General features: G+C 53.4%; 1 protein-coding gene across 6 annotated transcripts in view; it reads left to right on the forward strand.

Annotated features, from left to right (window-relative positions):
- The window catches only part of SLC4A5 (solute carrier family 4 member 5), a 30,950-nt gene that overhangs the window by 15,181 nt on the left and 585 nt on the right, over window positions 1–15,184 (forward strand). The window contains exons 12-25 of one of the 6 annotated variants that reach the window (XR_010993864.1): window positions 725–899; window positions 1,795–1,928; window positions 2,035–2,306; window positions 4,895–4,956; window positions 5,486–5,686; window positions 6,869–6,982; window positions 7,607–7,720; window positions 9,131–9,292; window positions 10,728–10,787; window positions 11,165–11,237; window positions 11,398–11,466; window positions 12,075–12,248; window positions 12,694–12,855; window positions 13,851–13,918. Coding sequence is in view for 4 of the 6 variants with exons in the window: in XM_068174311.1 (XP_068030412.1) it covers window positions 725–899; window positions 1,795–1,928; window positions 2,035–2,306; window positions 4,895–4,956; window positions 5,486–5,686; window positions 6,869–6,982; window positions 7,607–7,720; window positions 9,131–9,292; window positions 10,609–10,787; window positions 11,165–11,237; window positions 11,398–11,466; window positions 12,075–12,248; window positions 12,694–12,855; window positions 13,851–13,918 (1,959 nt within the window). In the remaining 2 variants the exon portion in view is untranslated. Of the gene's footprint in view, window positions 1–724; window positions 900–1,794; window positions 1,929–2,034; window positions 2,307–4,894; window positions 4,957–5,485; window positions 5,687–6,868; window positions 6,983–7,606; window positions 7,721–9,130; window positions 9,293–10,608; window positions 10,788–11,164; window positions 11,238–11,397; window positions 11,467–12,074; window positions 12,249–12,693; window positions 12,856–13,850; window positions 13,919–15,184 lie in introns of those variants that run through there. The other 5 variants (XM_068174311.1, XM_068174312.1, XR_010993865.1 and 2 more) reach the window with 5 other exon arrangements.

Here is a 15,184-nt window from a genome sequence, read left to right on the forward strand (position 1 = left end):
ATCTGTCAGCGTCTCCCGCGGGCTCATCCTGGGGTGAAATCCCGGTGGGAAGGGGTTCTTGTCAGCGCCAGGCCTATTTGTGTGTCTGTATTTAAATTCCATTTCTGTGTCAATGTTTATAAATCTCCCAACTGGCCAGAGCAGCTGTGCTTCCCCAGAAGTGTCCAAGGCCAGGCTGGACGGGGCTTGGAGCAGCCTGGGACAGTGGGAGATGTCCCTGGATGGGACTGAGGGGGTTTTAGGGCAAATCCCAACCAAAACCATTCCAGGTTTCCAGGATGCTTGAGCCTCTCTGCTCTGGAGCCAATCTGGGAATGGTCACCTGGAGAAGGGAAGGCTCCAGGGAGAGCTTCCAGCACATTCCAGGGCCTAAAGGGGCTCCAGGAGAGCTGGAGAGGGACTGGGGACAAGGGATGGAGGGACAGGACCCAGGGAATGTGTGTCCTTCCCAGTGCCCACGGGCAGGGATGGAGGGATATGGGGAAGGAATTCCTGGCTGGGAGGATGGGGAGGAGCTGGGATGGAATTCCCAGAGGAGCTGTGGCTGCTCCATCCTGGGAATGTCCCAGGCCAGGTTGGAGCCCCCTGGGACAGTGGGAGGTGTCCCTGCCATGGCAGCGGTAGGATGGGATGGGATTTAAGGTCCCTCCCAACCCAAACCTCTCCAGGACTCCACGATTCTGTTTTGCTGGAAGTCACCAGCTCTTCGGCGGTGTCTCCGCAGGTTTTGTGGTGGCCTCTACCTGGATATCAAGAGGAAGCTGCCCTGGTTCCCGAGCGACTTCTACGAAGGTTTCCATATCCAGTCCATCTCCGCCATCCTCTTCATCTACCTGGGCTGCATCACCAACGCCATCACCTTCGGGGGGCTGCTGGGGGACGCCACCGACAACTACCAGGTGTGGCCCGGGGTGTCACCGGCTTGGGGACAAGCAGGGGTGGGTTCAGTGGGATGGGATCCATGGGATCCACGGGATGGGATGGACTGGGATCCATGGGATTGGGATGGGATCCATGGGATCAGTGGGATGGGATCCATGGGATGGGATGGAATGGGATCCATGGAATGTGAGGGAATGGGATCCATGGAATGTGAGGGAATGGGATCCATGGAATGTGAGGGAATGGGATCTATGGAATGGGATCAGTGGGATGGGATGGGATCCATGGGATGGGATCCATGGGATCAGTGGGATGGGATCCATGGAATGTGAGGGAATGGGATCCATGGAATGGGATCAATGGGATGGGATGGGATCCATGGAATGTGAGGGAATGGGATCCATGGAATGTGAGGGAATGGGATCCATGGAATGGGATCAATGGGATGGGATGGGATCCATGGGATGGGATCATTGAGATGGGATCCATGGGATGGGATGGAATGGGATCCATGGAATGGGATCAATGGGATGGGATGGGATCCATGGGATGGGATCCATGGGGTTGGGATGGGACTGATGGGATGGAATTGTTGGGATCCATGGGATGGGATGGGATCCATGGGATGGGATCCATGGGATGGGATCCATGGGATGGGATGGGACCTATAGGATGGATTTAACCCCCCTTGTGCCATGGCAAGCTTCTGGGGATGGACATTCTCTGCCAGGTGGGACTGGCAGCCCCGGAACGCTGGAATGCTCCATGGCAATGCCGGGAGCAATGGGACATGGTCCCAGCCATCCCGGGCGGGCCCAGGCTGAGGTCCCTCAGCCCCATCTCCATCGGGGGGTCCGTGGGGACGTGGTGTGGCCCAGCATTCCCGTAAAGCCACCTCTGCTCTGTCCCCAGGGCGTCATGGAGAGCTTCCTGGGCACGGCCATGGCCGGCTCCATGTTCTGCCTCTTCGCCGGGCAGCCCCTCATCATCCTCAGCAGCACCGGCCCCATCCTCATCTTCGAGAAGCTGCTCTTCGACTTCAGCAAGTGAGTGCTGGGCCACCCCAGGGGACACCAGGGCCCGTCCCCGCGGGGGTGGGACGCGTCCCCAGCCCCCGGCCGCTCTCACAGGGCCGCATATTCCCTCTTCCAGAGGCAACGGGATCGACTACATGGAATTCCGCCTATGGATTGGGCTGCACTCAGCCCTGCAGTGCCTTATCCTGGTGGCCACCGACGCCAGCTTCATCATAAAGTACATCACGCGCTTCACCGAGGAGGGCTTCTCCACCCTCATCAGCTTCATCTTCATCTACGACGCCATCAAGAAGATGATCGGGGCCTTCAAGTACTACCCCATCAACTCCGACTTCAAGCCCGACTACGTGACCATGTACAAGTGCGAGTGCGTCGCCCCCGACCCAGGTGAGTTCACCCCGGGGCCGCCCGGGCAGGAGCCGGGGGTGGGAGGAGGGTCCTGGTGTGGATGAATCCCACGGGATCGCTGGCCCAGGACGTGGAGGAAGCCTGGGCTGGAGAGACCTCGTCCTCATCATCCTCCTCGAGGGGGTTGTGGAGATGGAGGAAGAGCCTCGTCCCCCTTGGATGAAGGCCTCGGCACTTCCTGGGACGTGGCGGACGGAGAGTCGGGATCTCAGCCTGAAGCAGCCAGACCTGGATATGGATATGGAGGAATTATGGAAGAAAAAAAGGACATTTTGGGTCATTCCAGCCTGCTGCCGATGGAAACTGAACGTCCAGGAAACACCTGGAGTGGTTCTGTGCTCTGCGGTGTCTGGGACACCCCAGGATGTCCCAGCTGACTGTGGAAACTTCCATGGACCATTTTCCTCCTCTTTTTCCACTCCTTTTCCAAAAGAGGCCATCAGGCTCTGAGCAGAAGTTCCTTCCATGGTTTTGCTCTTGGGTAGACGTCCTGGACGATCCCAGATCCGAATTGTGGAGCTCGGACGCTCCTGGAAGGGAGCAGAGACAGCTTCGGGCTCACGGCAGCGAGCGGCTGCTCTCCCAGGAGCTGAATTTATGTCAAAAATCCAAATTTTGGGGAGCACCAGCTGCAGCCAGAGGAGACTGACAGTGGGTGGAGGTGAAGGTGGATGAAGATGACGGTGGATGAAGATGATGGTGGATGAAGGTGATGGTGGATGGAGATCGTGGTGTATGAAGGTTACAGTGGGTGGAAGATGATGGTGGGTGAAGGTGAAGGTGGATGTAGATCACAATGGATGAAGATGGTGGTGGATGAAGATCACAATGGATGAAGGTTATGGTGGATGGAAGAAGATGATGGATGAAGGTGATGGTGGATGAAGGTCATGGTGAAGTTCTGCCCATCTCTTTCCTTCAAGAGAAGCACCCAAGACCCTCCACCCAAGGCATTCCCAACGCATGTGCCACTCCAAGGAGAGCTCTCACCCCGTGCCAATCGCAGCCATTGGGTTGAATTTTGCATTTTTCCCAATTCCTGCTCATCCACCCCTCCGTGAGCACCGCGATCCCGCCAGGAACCGAGACCCCCGAGCAGCACCAGAACCGACCCAGCTCTGCCCCCAAACCCGACCCGCAGAGAGCCAAGGTGGAACCCCCGGAGCCGGAATTCCCGGACGGAGCCGTGAGCACCCCCCGGGATGCACCCGGCAGCTCCCGCGGGAGGAGCCTTCAGCCTCCAGGGAGGTCTCCCCCTTCTCCAAGCCCCCACCCCGAGCAAACCCCGAGCAGCCCAGAGGCGTCCGCACCCCAATCCCCGACCCCACTCCTCGCCCTGGCTGCCCGAGGCAGCGGTGTCCCGGCTGGATTTAAAATCCTTCTAGAAATTATGTTTATTCCCCCCTCCGTCCTTAATTTTTTTTTTTAATTCCCTCTTTTTTTTTCATCCCTGCTGATTTTTGATTATTATAACTGATTTGTCCCATATTTGTCTCTGCTGCACACATCAATTTGGGCTGATTTCAATCTCAAGTGAGTATCGCCTTCTGAATATTAAAACTATTTTAATATTTGATACTCTCCCCCCCACGGGGGGGTTCCGTTGTTATTTTTTTTTTTTCCCATGTATTTGACTTTTCTCTCTCTCTGAAAAGGTTTGTGTAGAGCCCTTAGGGCTCCTCTCTTTAACCCCACCGGTGCCGTGCCGCCCTTTAGAGGCGGAGAACCCCCAAAATAGGGTTTGTGGAAAAAAGAAAAGGTTGTGGAGGAGAGAAATGAGAGCAAAGCCGATGTTTTTAGGGCCGGCTTTGTCCCCCAGAGCTCGGTCCTGGCAGCCCCAAGCTCTCTGTCCTAGCCCAGCCTCTCCTTCATTAATCCCTGGCGCCGGGGCTGGAGGCGGCGGCCGAAATTCCCGCTGGGCGAAGAGGATGGAAGAGGGGGGCGGCAAAGCCATCCCGGAATTCCTGAATTCCCTCTTTTAGGGGCACCCCGAGAGGTCCCGGGGGTGCTCCCGGAGCTGCGGAGCTGCGTCGCCTGAAGAGCCGAGGAGGAGAAGGTGCCGGGGGCTCAAAAGATGGAATTTAGCACCGATGACACCAAAACAGCCCCAAACGATTAAAAAAAAAAAAAAAGAAAAAGAACAAATCGGGCGTGATTTGGGTGCCAGCCCTCTCCAAAAAAAAAAAAAAAAAAACCAAACCCAAAAAAAAAACCACCCCAGGCTGCTTTCCCAGCCTTCCACCCCCGTGGTTTTAAGTCCACCCCACTCCCGGTGGCTTCTCTGGGAAGCTCCTGGAAATTTTAGGAATGGGAAGCTCCTAAAAAATCCCCTCTGGCCTGGCCCTCGCCAGCCCCACAGGGAGAAGCCGCTGCGGGAGCCGCCGCGTCCTCCCCGGCGCGTGGGATTAATCAGGGAGAGGTTAGAAAAGGGGGATTTCCCCCAAAAAATCCGGGATGCCGATCCCTGCCGGGCTGGGCAGGTGAAGCCCAGCTGGTGGCAGTGCCCAAAAGCTCCCAAAAGTTTGGGTTTAGCCCCAAAACCTCAATAACCGACTCCTCTCCCGCAGCCAACGCGACCTCGTTCGATGCTCCAGCTCCGGTGGCACCGAACACCACTAACGTGTCTCTGGTAAGGATTGGGATCCGCTCGTCCCGGGGGAAATCTGGGATCAGGGAGGGCGGATCCGGGGGATTTCAGCACCCAGGAGCGGGATGGGCTAGCTCGGAGCGAGGGGAGCTCAAATTTGGGTTCCCAGTGGGGCTCAGCAGCACCATATCCACGCTTTTTCCCTCCCAAATTTGTATCAGCGCTGCGGTTTTCCTGTGGTTTTGGGTATCCCCAAAACTCTGGAAATTCGCTTTTCCTTGAGTGCTGAAATGGCTCAAACTGCTCTTTTTGGGGGTTTGAGCAGGAAATTTCCTTTTTCTGCAAGCTGCAGTTGCTAAAAATGCTGATTTTGCTCAATTCAGTTGTGAAATTTCCCTTTTCTTGGACAACGTGATCCTAAAAGTACAAATTTGGGGGTTTGGACAGGAAATTCGCCTTTCTTTCCATGCAGCACCTTAGAAATGCCAGTTTTGCTGAAATTCCCCTTTCCCTGCACACCACAATAATTCCAAATTTTGCTAATTTTGCTTTTTTCGGGGTCTCTCGCCAGTCCAATGCTCTCAACCTCACAGCTCTGGACTGGACCCAGCTGAGTAAGAAGGAATGTCTCAAATACGGCGGCAGCTTAGTGGGAAAATCCTGCAAATTCGTGCCCGACCTGGCCCTCATGTCCTTCATCCTCTTCTTCGGCACCTACTCCATGACCCTGACCCTGAAAAAGTTCAAATTCAGCCGCTACTTCCCCACCAAGGTGAGGAAAGAACCAAATTCTGCCAGATCCTTTCCCAGAAATGAGGGGAAATGCGAGCTGCCGGGAGGTTTGGGTGGAGGCAGAGAACTCCAGGAACATAAATCCCTGGTTTTAGGAGGACTTGGCCACGACTGGGGTTCTCTCCAAGGTTTTAGGGCCTGATTTTTTGGGATTCTGTGAGGTTTTTATGACATCCTCCTCTCCGAACTGGAGTTGGGTTAATGGGTGGACAATTAATGGGTGGACAATTAATGAACAAGAATTTGTGGGATCATGGATGAAGAATGGGTGGGATGATGGATGTGGAATCGGTGGGATCGTGGATGAGGAATTTGTGGGATCATGGATAAGCAATTTGTAAGATGATGGATGAGGAATTTATTGGGACCCTGGATGACGAATTTATGAGATCCTGGATGAGGAATGGGTGGGATGATGGATGAGGAATTTGTGGGATGATGGATGAGGAATCAGTGGGACCATGGATAAGGAATTTGTGGGATCATGGATGAGGAATGGGTGGGATGGTCCCACCCACAGGGAAGTGGTCACCAGCCCAGGGTCCGATGGACATCAGTGACCAGTGGTGCCCAGGGCTCCCTGTCAGGGCCAGCGTTAATTAATGTGCTCATTAACGGTGGAAACGAAGGGGCCAAGGGCACCCTCGGGAGGTTTGCAGGTGACACCAAGGGACAATCCCAGAGGATGGGGACGTCCACAGAGACCTGGACAAACTCCCTTCCCACCCCGTTAATCCCCTTCCCACTCCATTAATCCCCTTTCCAACCTCATTAATTACCCTTCTCACCCCATTAATTACCCTTCCCACCCCATTAATCCCCTTCCCACCCCATTAATCCCTTTCCCACCCCACTAATTACCCTTCCCACCCCATTAATCCCCTTCCCACCCCATTAATCCCTTTCCCACCCCATTAATCCCCTTCCCACCCCATTAATCCCCTTTCCAACCTCATTAATTACCCTTCCCACCCCATTAATTACCCTTTCCAACCTCATTAATTACCCTTCCCACCCCATTAATCCCCTTCCTACCCCATTAATCCCTTTCCCACCCCATTAATTACCCTTTCCAACACCGTTAATCCCCTTCCCACCCCATTAATCACCCTTCCCACCCCATTAATCCCTTTCCAACCCCGTTTCCCTGTCTTGCCTCCAGGTCAGGGCTTTCATTGCTGATTTTTCCAATGTCTTCTCCATCCTGCTCTTCTGTGGCGTGGACGCCTGTTTCGGCCTGGACACCCCCAAACTCCACATCCCCAGTATCATCAAGGTTCGGCCTCCTCTCCTCTCCCACGCTCTTTTTCCAGGTTTTTTTTTTTTGGGAATCTCGCAGCTCCAGGCACCTCCTGAAAAGCTACTTGGTCTTTTCTAACAAGATTCTAATTTTCTGACTTTCTTTCCTCTCTTTTTTTTGTTTTTCCTTCCCTTTTTGTTTGCTTTTCCTCTTTTTTTGTTTATTTTTCCTCCTTTTTTGTTTGTTTTTGCTCCATTCTTCCTCTCCTTTTTTGTTGTTTTTCCTCCCTTTTTTCTCTTCCTGTTGTTTTCCCTCCTTTTCTTGTAATTTTCCTCCCTTTTTTGGTGTTTTTCCTCCTTTATTTATTGCTTTTCCTCCTTTTTTCCCCTCTCGTTTTTGTTGATTTTTCTTTTTCCTCCCTTTTTTGGTTTTTCCTCCCTTGTTCTGTTTTTCTTCCTTTTTTTGTTCTTTTTCTTCTTCCTTTGTTGTTTTTCCTATTTTTTGTTGTTTTAACTCTTTTTTTGGTCTTCGTCTTTTTTGTTTTCCCCGCTTTTTTTTATTGTTTTCCTCCCTTTTTTGCCATTATCCCTTCCTTTTTTGCTGTTTTTCCTCCCTTTTTGCCATTTCCCTTCCCTTTCCTCTCTCCCCTCTGGCCGGCAGCTCCGTAAGCTCATTAGCGACTTCTCGATCTTTATGTCCATACTAATGTTTGTGGGGCTGGATGTGCTTTTCGGACTCAACACCCCAAAGCTCCAAGTGCCTACCGACTTCAAGGTAAAAAAAACACAACTCCACAAAACCCCATTCCGGAAGGAGTGACGTGGGGATCCCAATGAGATCCCAGTGTGGAACCCAAATGGAAATCCCAATGAGGATCCCAGTGGGGACCCCAAATGGAAACCCCAATGAGGATCCCAATGGGGACCCCAAATGGAAATCCCAATGAGGATCCCAGTGTGGAACCCAAATGGAAATCCCAATGAGGATCCCAATGGGGACCCCAAATGGAAATCCCAGTGAGGATCCCAGTGTGGAACCCAAATGGAAATCCCAATGGCGATTCCAATGGGGATCCCAGTGAGGATCCCAATGGGGACCCCGAATGGAAATCCCAGTGAGGATCCCAATGAGGATCCCAATGGGGACCCCAAATGGAAACCCCAATGAGGATCCCAGTGTGGAACCCAAATGGAAATCCCAATGGCGATTCCAATGGGGATCCCAGTGTGGAACCCAAATGGAAATCCCAATGAGAATCCCAATGGAAACCCCAATGAGATCCCAGTGTGGAACCCAAATGGAAATCCCAATGAGGACCCCAATGGAAACCCCAATGAGATCCCAGTGTGGAACCCAAATGGAAATCCCAATGAGGACCCCAATGGAAACCCCAATGAGATCCCAGTGTGGAACCCAAATGGAAATCCCAATGAGAATCCCACTGGGGATCCCAGTGAGAATTCCAATGAGGATTCCAATGGGGATCCCAATGGAAACTCCAGTGAGGATCCCAATGAGGACCCCAATGGAAATCCCAGTGACGATCCCAATGGGGATCCCAATGTGGAACCCAAATGGAAATCCCAATGGGGACCCCCATGGAGACCCCAATGGAAATCCCAATGGGGACTCCAATGGGGACCCTAATGTGGAACCCAAATGGAAATGAGGATCTCAATAGGGATCCCAGTGAGGGACCCAACGGGGATCCCAAAGAGGATCCCAATGGGGGCCCCAAATTTTGGAAATCCCAGTGATGATCCCAATCAGGATCTCAGTGGAAATCCCGATGGGGATTCCAATGGGGATCCCAGTGAGGATCCCAATGTGGAACCCAAATGGAAATCCCAATGAGAATCCCATTGGGGATCCCAGTGAGGATCCCAATGTGGAACCCAAATGGAAATCCCAATGAGAATCCCATTGGGGATCCCAGTGAGAATTCCAATGGGGCAACCAATGAGGACTCCAGTGGGGATCCCAATGGAAACTCCAGTGAGGATCCCAGAGAAGACTCCAATGGAAATCCCAATAAGGATTTGGGGGCGGTTTGGGGCACAAGATTTAGAATGGATCCGGGATGGGGTGGTCCCCAAACGCCACCCCTTGGGTTTTGCCGACCCGTGCCGCGTTCCCGAGGTTCCGACCCCGTTCCCGAGGTTCCGACCCCGTTGTCCTCCCCAGCCCACGCGCGTGGACCGGGGCTGGTTCGTGTTCCCCTTCGGGAAGAACCCGTGGTGGGTGTACCTGGCCAGCGCCCTGCCCGCCCTGCTGGTCACCATCCTCATCTTCATGGACCAGCAGATCACGGCCGTCATCGTCAACAGGAAGGAGCACAAGCTGCGGGTGAGACCCCCGGGGGGACACCCAGAGCACCCCAGGATCCCCCACATCACCCAGGGCACCTCATGGATCCCCCACAACCCTCAGGGCGCCCCATGGATCCCCCACAGCACCCAGGGCACCCCAGGATCCCCCACCGCACCCAGGGCACCCCAGGATCCCCCACAGCACCCAGGTTTGGGGTGGGTTTGGGGGTTTGCCCTGGCTCCAGCACAGGCTGCCCCTGGTTTTGGCCAACTGTGGGTTTGGGGTGATGGAGGGCTTGGGGGGTGAAGTTCTGTGGGTAACGGGGTGCAGGAGGATGATATGGGGTGATATGGGGTGATACAGGGTGATATGGCATGATATGGGCTAATATGGGGTGATACAGGGGGATATGGGGTGATACAGGGTGATATGGGGTGATGTGGGGTGATATGGGGTGATACAGGGGGATATGGGGTGATATAGGGGGATATGGGGTGATATGGGGTGATACAGGGTGATATGGGGTGATACAGGGTGATATGGGGTGATGTGGGGTGATATGGGGTGATACAGGGGGATATGGGGTGACATGGGGTGATTCAGGTTGATACGGGGTGATTCAGGGTGCCCTATATCCATGTGGGGCACATCACAATGACACCGTGTATTTTGGGGTGACACAGGGTGCTTTGGGGTGACACCAGGTGCCCCATATCAGTGTGGGGCGCATCACGGTGACACCGCGCACCCCATGTCCACGTAGGGTACGTCGGGGTGACACAGGGTGCTTTGGGATGATGTGGGGTGATTTGGGGTGACACCGCACACCCCATGTCCACGTGGGGCACATCTCGGTGACACAGGGTGCTTTGGGGTGATGTGGGGTGATATGGGGTGACACCGCGCACCCCATGTCCACGTAGGGTACGTCGGGGTGACACCGGGTGCTTTGGGGTGATGTGGGGTGATATGGGGTGACACCGCGTGCCCCATGTCCACGTGGGGCACATCACAGTGACACAGGGTGCTTTGGGGTGATGTGGGGTGATATGGGGTGACACCGCGTGCCCCATGTCCATGTGGGGCACATCACGGTGACACCGGGTGCTTTGGGGTGATGTGGGGTGATATGGGGTGACATCACGGTGACACCGGGTGCTTTGGGATGATGTGGGGTGACACCGCACACCCCATGTCCACGTGGGGCACATCACGGTGACACCGGGTGCTTTGGGGTGACACCAGGTGCCAAGGCCATTCAGGGCACACCCAAGCCCTCCAAGAGGCCTCGGGGGGTGCCTGGGGGACACCCCCAGGGCAGAGCCCCCAGAGCCCCCCGTGCTGTGTTGCAGAAGGCAGCCGGGTACCACCTGGACCTCTTCTGGGTGGGCATCCTGATGGCCGTGTGCTCCTTCATGGGGCTGCCCTGGTACGTGGCCGCCACCGTCATCTCCATCGCCCACATCGACAGCCTCAAGATGGAGACCGAGACCAGCGCCCCGGGGGAGCAGCCCCAGTTCCTGGGGGTCAGGTGGGTCCTGGGGGTCCCAGGTGGGTCTGAGAGGTGTCCTGGAGCTGGGGGGACATCCCTGTCCTGGGGGGACGAGGGACACCAGGCCAGGGAGGGATTGTCATGGAGGGGACATCAGGAACAGCGTGGCCAGGGAGGGATTGTCCTGTCCTGGGGACACCAGGGACAGTTCCTGGGGGTCAGGTGGGTCCTGGGGGGCCCAGGTGGGTCTGAGACGTGTCCTGGAGCTGGGGGGACATCCCTGTCCTGGGCCAGGGAGGGATTGTCCTGTCCTGGAGGGGCCAGCAGGGCCAGGGACTGTCAGTCACATTCCCACTGGAGTTCCCGTGGTTCATCGGCGGTTCCTCGGGCTGACCCTGCTCCTGTCCCCGCTCCAGGGAGCAGAGGGTGACCGGCATCATCGTCTTCGTGCTGACGGGCATTTCGGTTTTCCTGGCTCCTATCCTGAAGGTAAAACATTCCCGTCCCCCCGCCCCACAGAGATTTGGGGACACGGGGATGAAAAGCTGGATCCTGGTGACCTCCAGCGCTGGCCCTGTCCCTGTCCCTGTCCCTGGGGAGGAGCTGCTGCCTCCCCTGGGCTCAGGGCCGTGGTTGTTCCTGTTCCCAGTACATCCCCATGCCGGTGCTCTACGGCGTCTTCCTCTACATGGGCGTGGCATCGCTGAACGGCATCCAGGTGAGAGCCCTTCCTCCTTGGCATCCTCCTCCTCCTCATCCTCCTTGTCCTCCTCATCCTCATCCTCCTTGTCCTCTGTCCTCCTCGTTCTCCTACTCCTCATCCTCTTCGTCCTCATCCTCATCCTCTTCATCCTCATCCTCCTTGTCCTCCTCGTCCTTATTCTCAGCCTCCTTCTCATCCTCTTTGTCTTCATTGTCCTCTTCCTCATCCTCCTCGTCCTCCATCCTCCTCATCCTTGTCATTCTCCTTGTCCTCCTTCTCCTCTTCCTCATCCTCCTCGTCCTCCTCCTCGTCCTCCTCACTGGCCACAGACTGTCCCACACTGGCTCCAAAAGGAGGATTTTTACTCCAAAATTTCCACGCATGGGACAGCAGATACCCAAAACCCTCTGAGAAACACCAAAAACCTGGAAATGCCCCATTTTGGAGGGAATAAAAGAGGCTTTTCCTTGGCAGCCTGTGGGGTGGGGCTGAGGATCAACCCCAGGCCTTCCTCCCCTGGCAGTTTTGGGATCGCTGAAGTTCCTCCACCATTTTGGGGACTAAAAGAGGGTTTTTCTGTGGGGTGGGGCTGAAGATTAACATGGACCTTCCTCCCCGGGCAGTTTTGGGAACGCTGCAAGCTCTTCCTGATGCCGGCCAAGCACCAGCCCGACTACGTGTTCCTGCGGCACGTCCCGCTGCGCCGCATCCACCTCTTCACCCTGGTGCAGATCGTCTGCCTGGCCGTGCTCTGGATCCTCAAATCCACCGTGGCCGCCATCATCTTCCCCGTCATGGTAACCCCATCCTCGATCCAGAGGGATTTTTTGGGATTTAATGAAATTTTTGGTGTGGTTCCACCATGGCCACCATCATCTTTCCCGTCATGGTAATCCCATCCGTGATCCAAAGGGGTTTTTTTGATTTTTGGCATGGTCCCACCATAATTTTCCCCATCGTGGTGATCCCATCCTTCCTTGGAAGGGTTTTTTTGGGGTTTTTGGTGTGGTCCCACCGTGGCCATCATCTTCCCCGTCATGGTAATCCCATCCTTGATCCAAAAGTGTTTTTTGGGATTTAATGGGATTCTTGGCATGGTTCCACCACGGCTGCCACCATCTTCTCCATCATGGGCAATCCCATCCTCGCTCCAGGGGTTTTTTTTGGGATTTAAGGGATTTTTGGCTTGGTGGTCACCACCAGATCTTGGGTTGAGCTGCCCTTGGACCTCTCCCCTGTCAGATCTTGGCCCTGATCCTGGTCAGGCGGCTCCTGGATTTCGTCTTCTCCCAGCACGACCTGGCCTGGATTGACAACATCATCCCCGAGAAGGAGAAGAAGAAGGAGGACGACAAGAAGAAGAAGAAAAAAGGCAACAAAGGCGACAGCAGCAGCGACGAGGAGGTGGGCACGGGGTCACCGGGGGCTCCCAGGGACATCCCAGAGCTGGGGAGGGACAATTCCCAAGGAAACCTCCGGGTTTGGGATGAAGGTCTTGGATTCCTGGAGCTGCTCCAGGGCAGGGACAGAAGCGGGTTCTGTGAGTGAGGGGCTCCATCTAGGGGATGTCCCAGAAGCTGGAAAATCACGGCCAAATCCTCAGGGAGAAGAGCCCAAATCTCCCAATTTAGGGCACGGCACCATCGATCAAAGCCTCTGAGCAACTCCTGTCCCGGGATTTGGGAAGAGGAAGGCAAAGCCTCCTCCTCCTCCGGAGGTCTCGGGTCGCTGTGGGAGCTCCAGGCGGTCTCAGAGCCCCCCCAGGCGCTGCCTTCAGCAGGAATTTCCCCGTTTCTTCCCCAGTTCCCACCTCCCTCAGTCATTAAGATCCCCATGGAGCCCCTGCCCGCGCAGCCCCGAAACGGGGGCCCCCATTGCCTCAGCCGTAAGTACCGAGCCCAGGAGCCTCTCCTAACCCCTCCCTGGGCTCCGCTCGGCACTAACCCCACTGGACACGCACCCGACCGCGCCCGGAGCACCGGGGTCGGGGAAACCCACCAGGATCAGGGAAAACCCACCAGGAGAAACCCACCAGGCTTGGCAATGAAAGGGGGGATTGGTGATTTTGGGACAGAAAAGATGGGATCGGTGATTTTGGCAATGAAAGGGGGGATCGGTGATTTTGGGACAGAAAAGATGGGATCGGTGATTTTGGCAATGAAAGGGGGGATCAGTGATTTTGGGACAGAAAAGATGGGATCGGTGATTTTGGCAATGAAAGGGGGGATCAGTGATTTTGGGACAGAAAAGATGGGATCGGTGATTTTGGCAATGAAAGGGGGGATCAGTGATTTTGGGACAGAAAAGATGGGATCGGTGATTTTGGCCCAGGATGCAGCGGGGGCCCAGGGGGATTTTTGGGGTCACCTGGGCAGTGTTTCAGCTGCGTGTCCCCCCAGGAAAGAGGGCCTCCACCTGGAGCTTTGCGTTCTGACTCCTCCCCGAACGGCTCGGACATGGACCGCAGGTACCCGGGGCCCCTCCCCATCCCCATCCCTGGGGGAGAATTTTGGGATCCTCCCGGCTGAGGCTCCACCATCCCCGAGCCATTCCCAAAAGTCCAGGCAGATCTGGCAGCATCCCTCTGGTTTTGGGGTGGTTTTGTTGCCCCCACCCCGCTGGGTTGGAGCTGTAAAAATCCTGCTCGGTGACGGCCACGGGGATTTTTCCGACTCTGAATCCTGAAATTTTGGGAACATCTTCTCTGGGAATCAGAGTTTTTATAAGGTCGATTAATAGCCTTGAAGGTATAAATAATAAATCTAATATTGTCCAATTAGAAGAGGAAATTTCCCCCAGGTTCTGCCCCACTGGGGTTGTTCCATTGGGGCTTTTTTTGCTTTTGAGCTGTGGTGGAAAACAAAATAATCTTGTCAGGCTTCTCCTTAGGACCAAACAGAATTCCCATGTGCGTTAAAGGGTTAATTGATCATGCTAAAATCTGAGAGAAAGCGTAGGGAAAATGCCAAAAATATAAGCACGTATGAACAGTCAAGGAAATATGTTCATATGTGTGAAAAATCTAAGAAAAATATGTTAAAATATAGGAAAAACCGATGAAAAATAGATAGGGATAAAATATGAATACGTGAAAAGTATATACGGAATATAGAAATAATATATGAAAAACAGATATAAAATACATGGAAAATAGATGAAAACTCCATAGGAATAATATCTGAATACATGAAAAAATATATGAAAAACAGATATAAAATAGATGGAAAATAGATGAAAATTATATAGGTATGAATATATGAATACATGAAAAAATATTTGAAACACACATGAAAAATAGATGGAAAATATATGAATAATATGTATAAAATATAGGAAAATATATGGGAAATATACGGAAAAGATTAGAAATAATATATGGAAAATACATGGATAATATATATAAAATATAGGGGAAATATATGGAAATATATATATAAATAATATATGAAAAACAGATATAAAATACATGGGAAATTGATGAAAATTCTATAGGAATAATATATGAATACATGAAAAAATATATGAAATACACATGAAAAATACATGGAAAATAGATGAAAATTATATAGGTATGAATGTAGGAATAGGTGAAAAAATATTTGAAACACATGAAAAACAGATGGAAATTCTATAGGAATAAGATCCGAATCCATGAGAAAATCCATGAAACACACATGGAAAATACATGGAAATTCTATAGGAATAATATCCGAATCCATGAGAAAATCCATGA

This window comes from Anomalospiza imberbis, chromosome 28 (genome assembly GCF_031753505.1).
Source record: "Anomalospiza imberbis isolate Cuckoo-Finch-1a 21T00152 chromosome 28, ASM3175350v1, whole genome shotgun sequence".
NCBI classification, from domain to species: Eukaryota; Metazoa; Chordata; class Aves; order Passeriformes; family Viduidae; genus Anomalospiza; species Anomalospiza imberbis.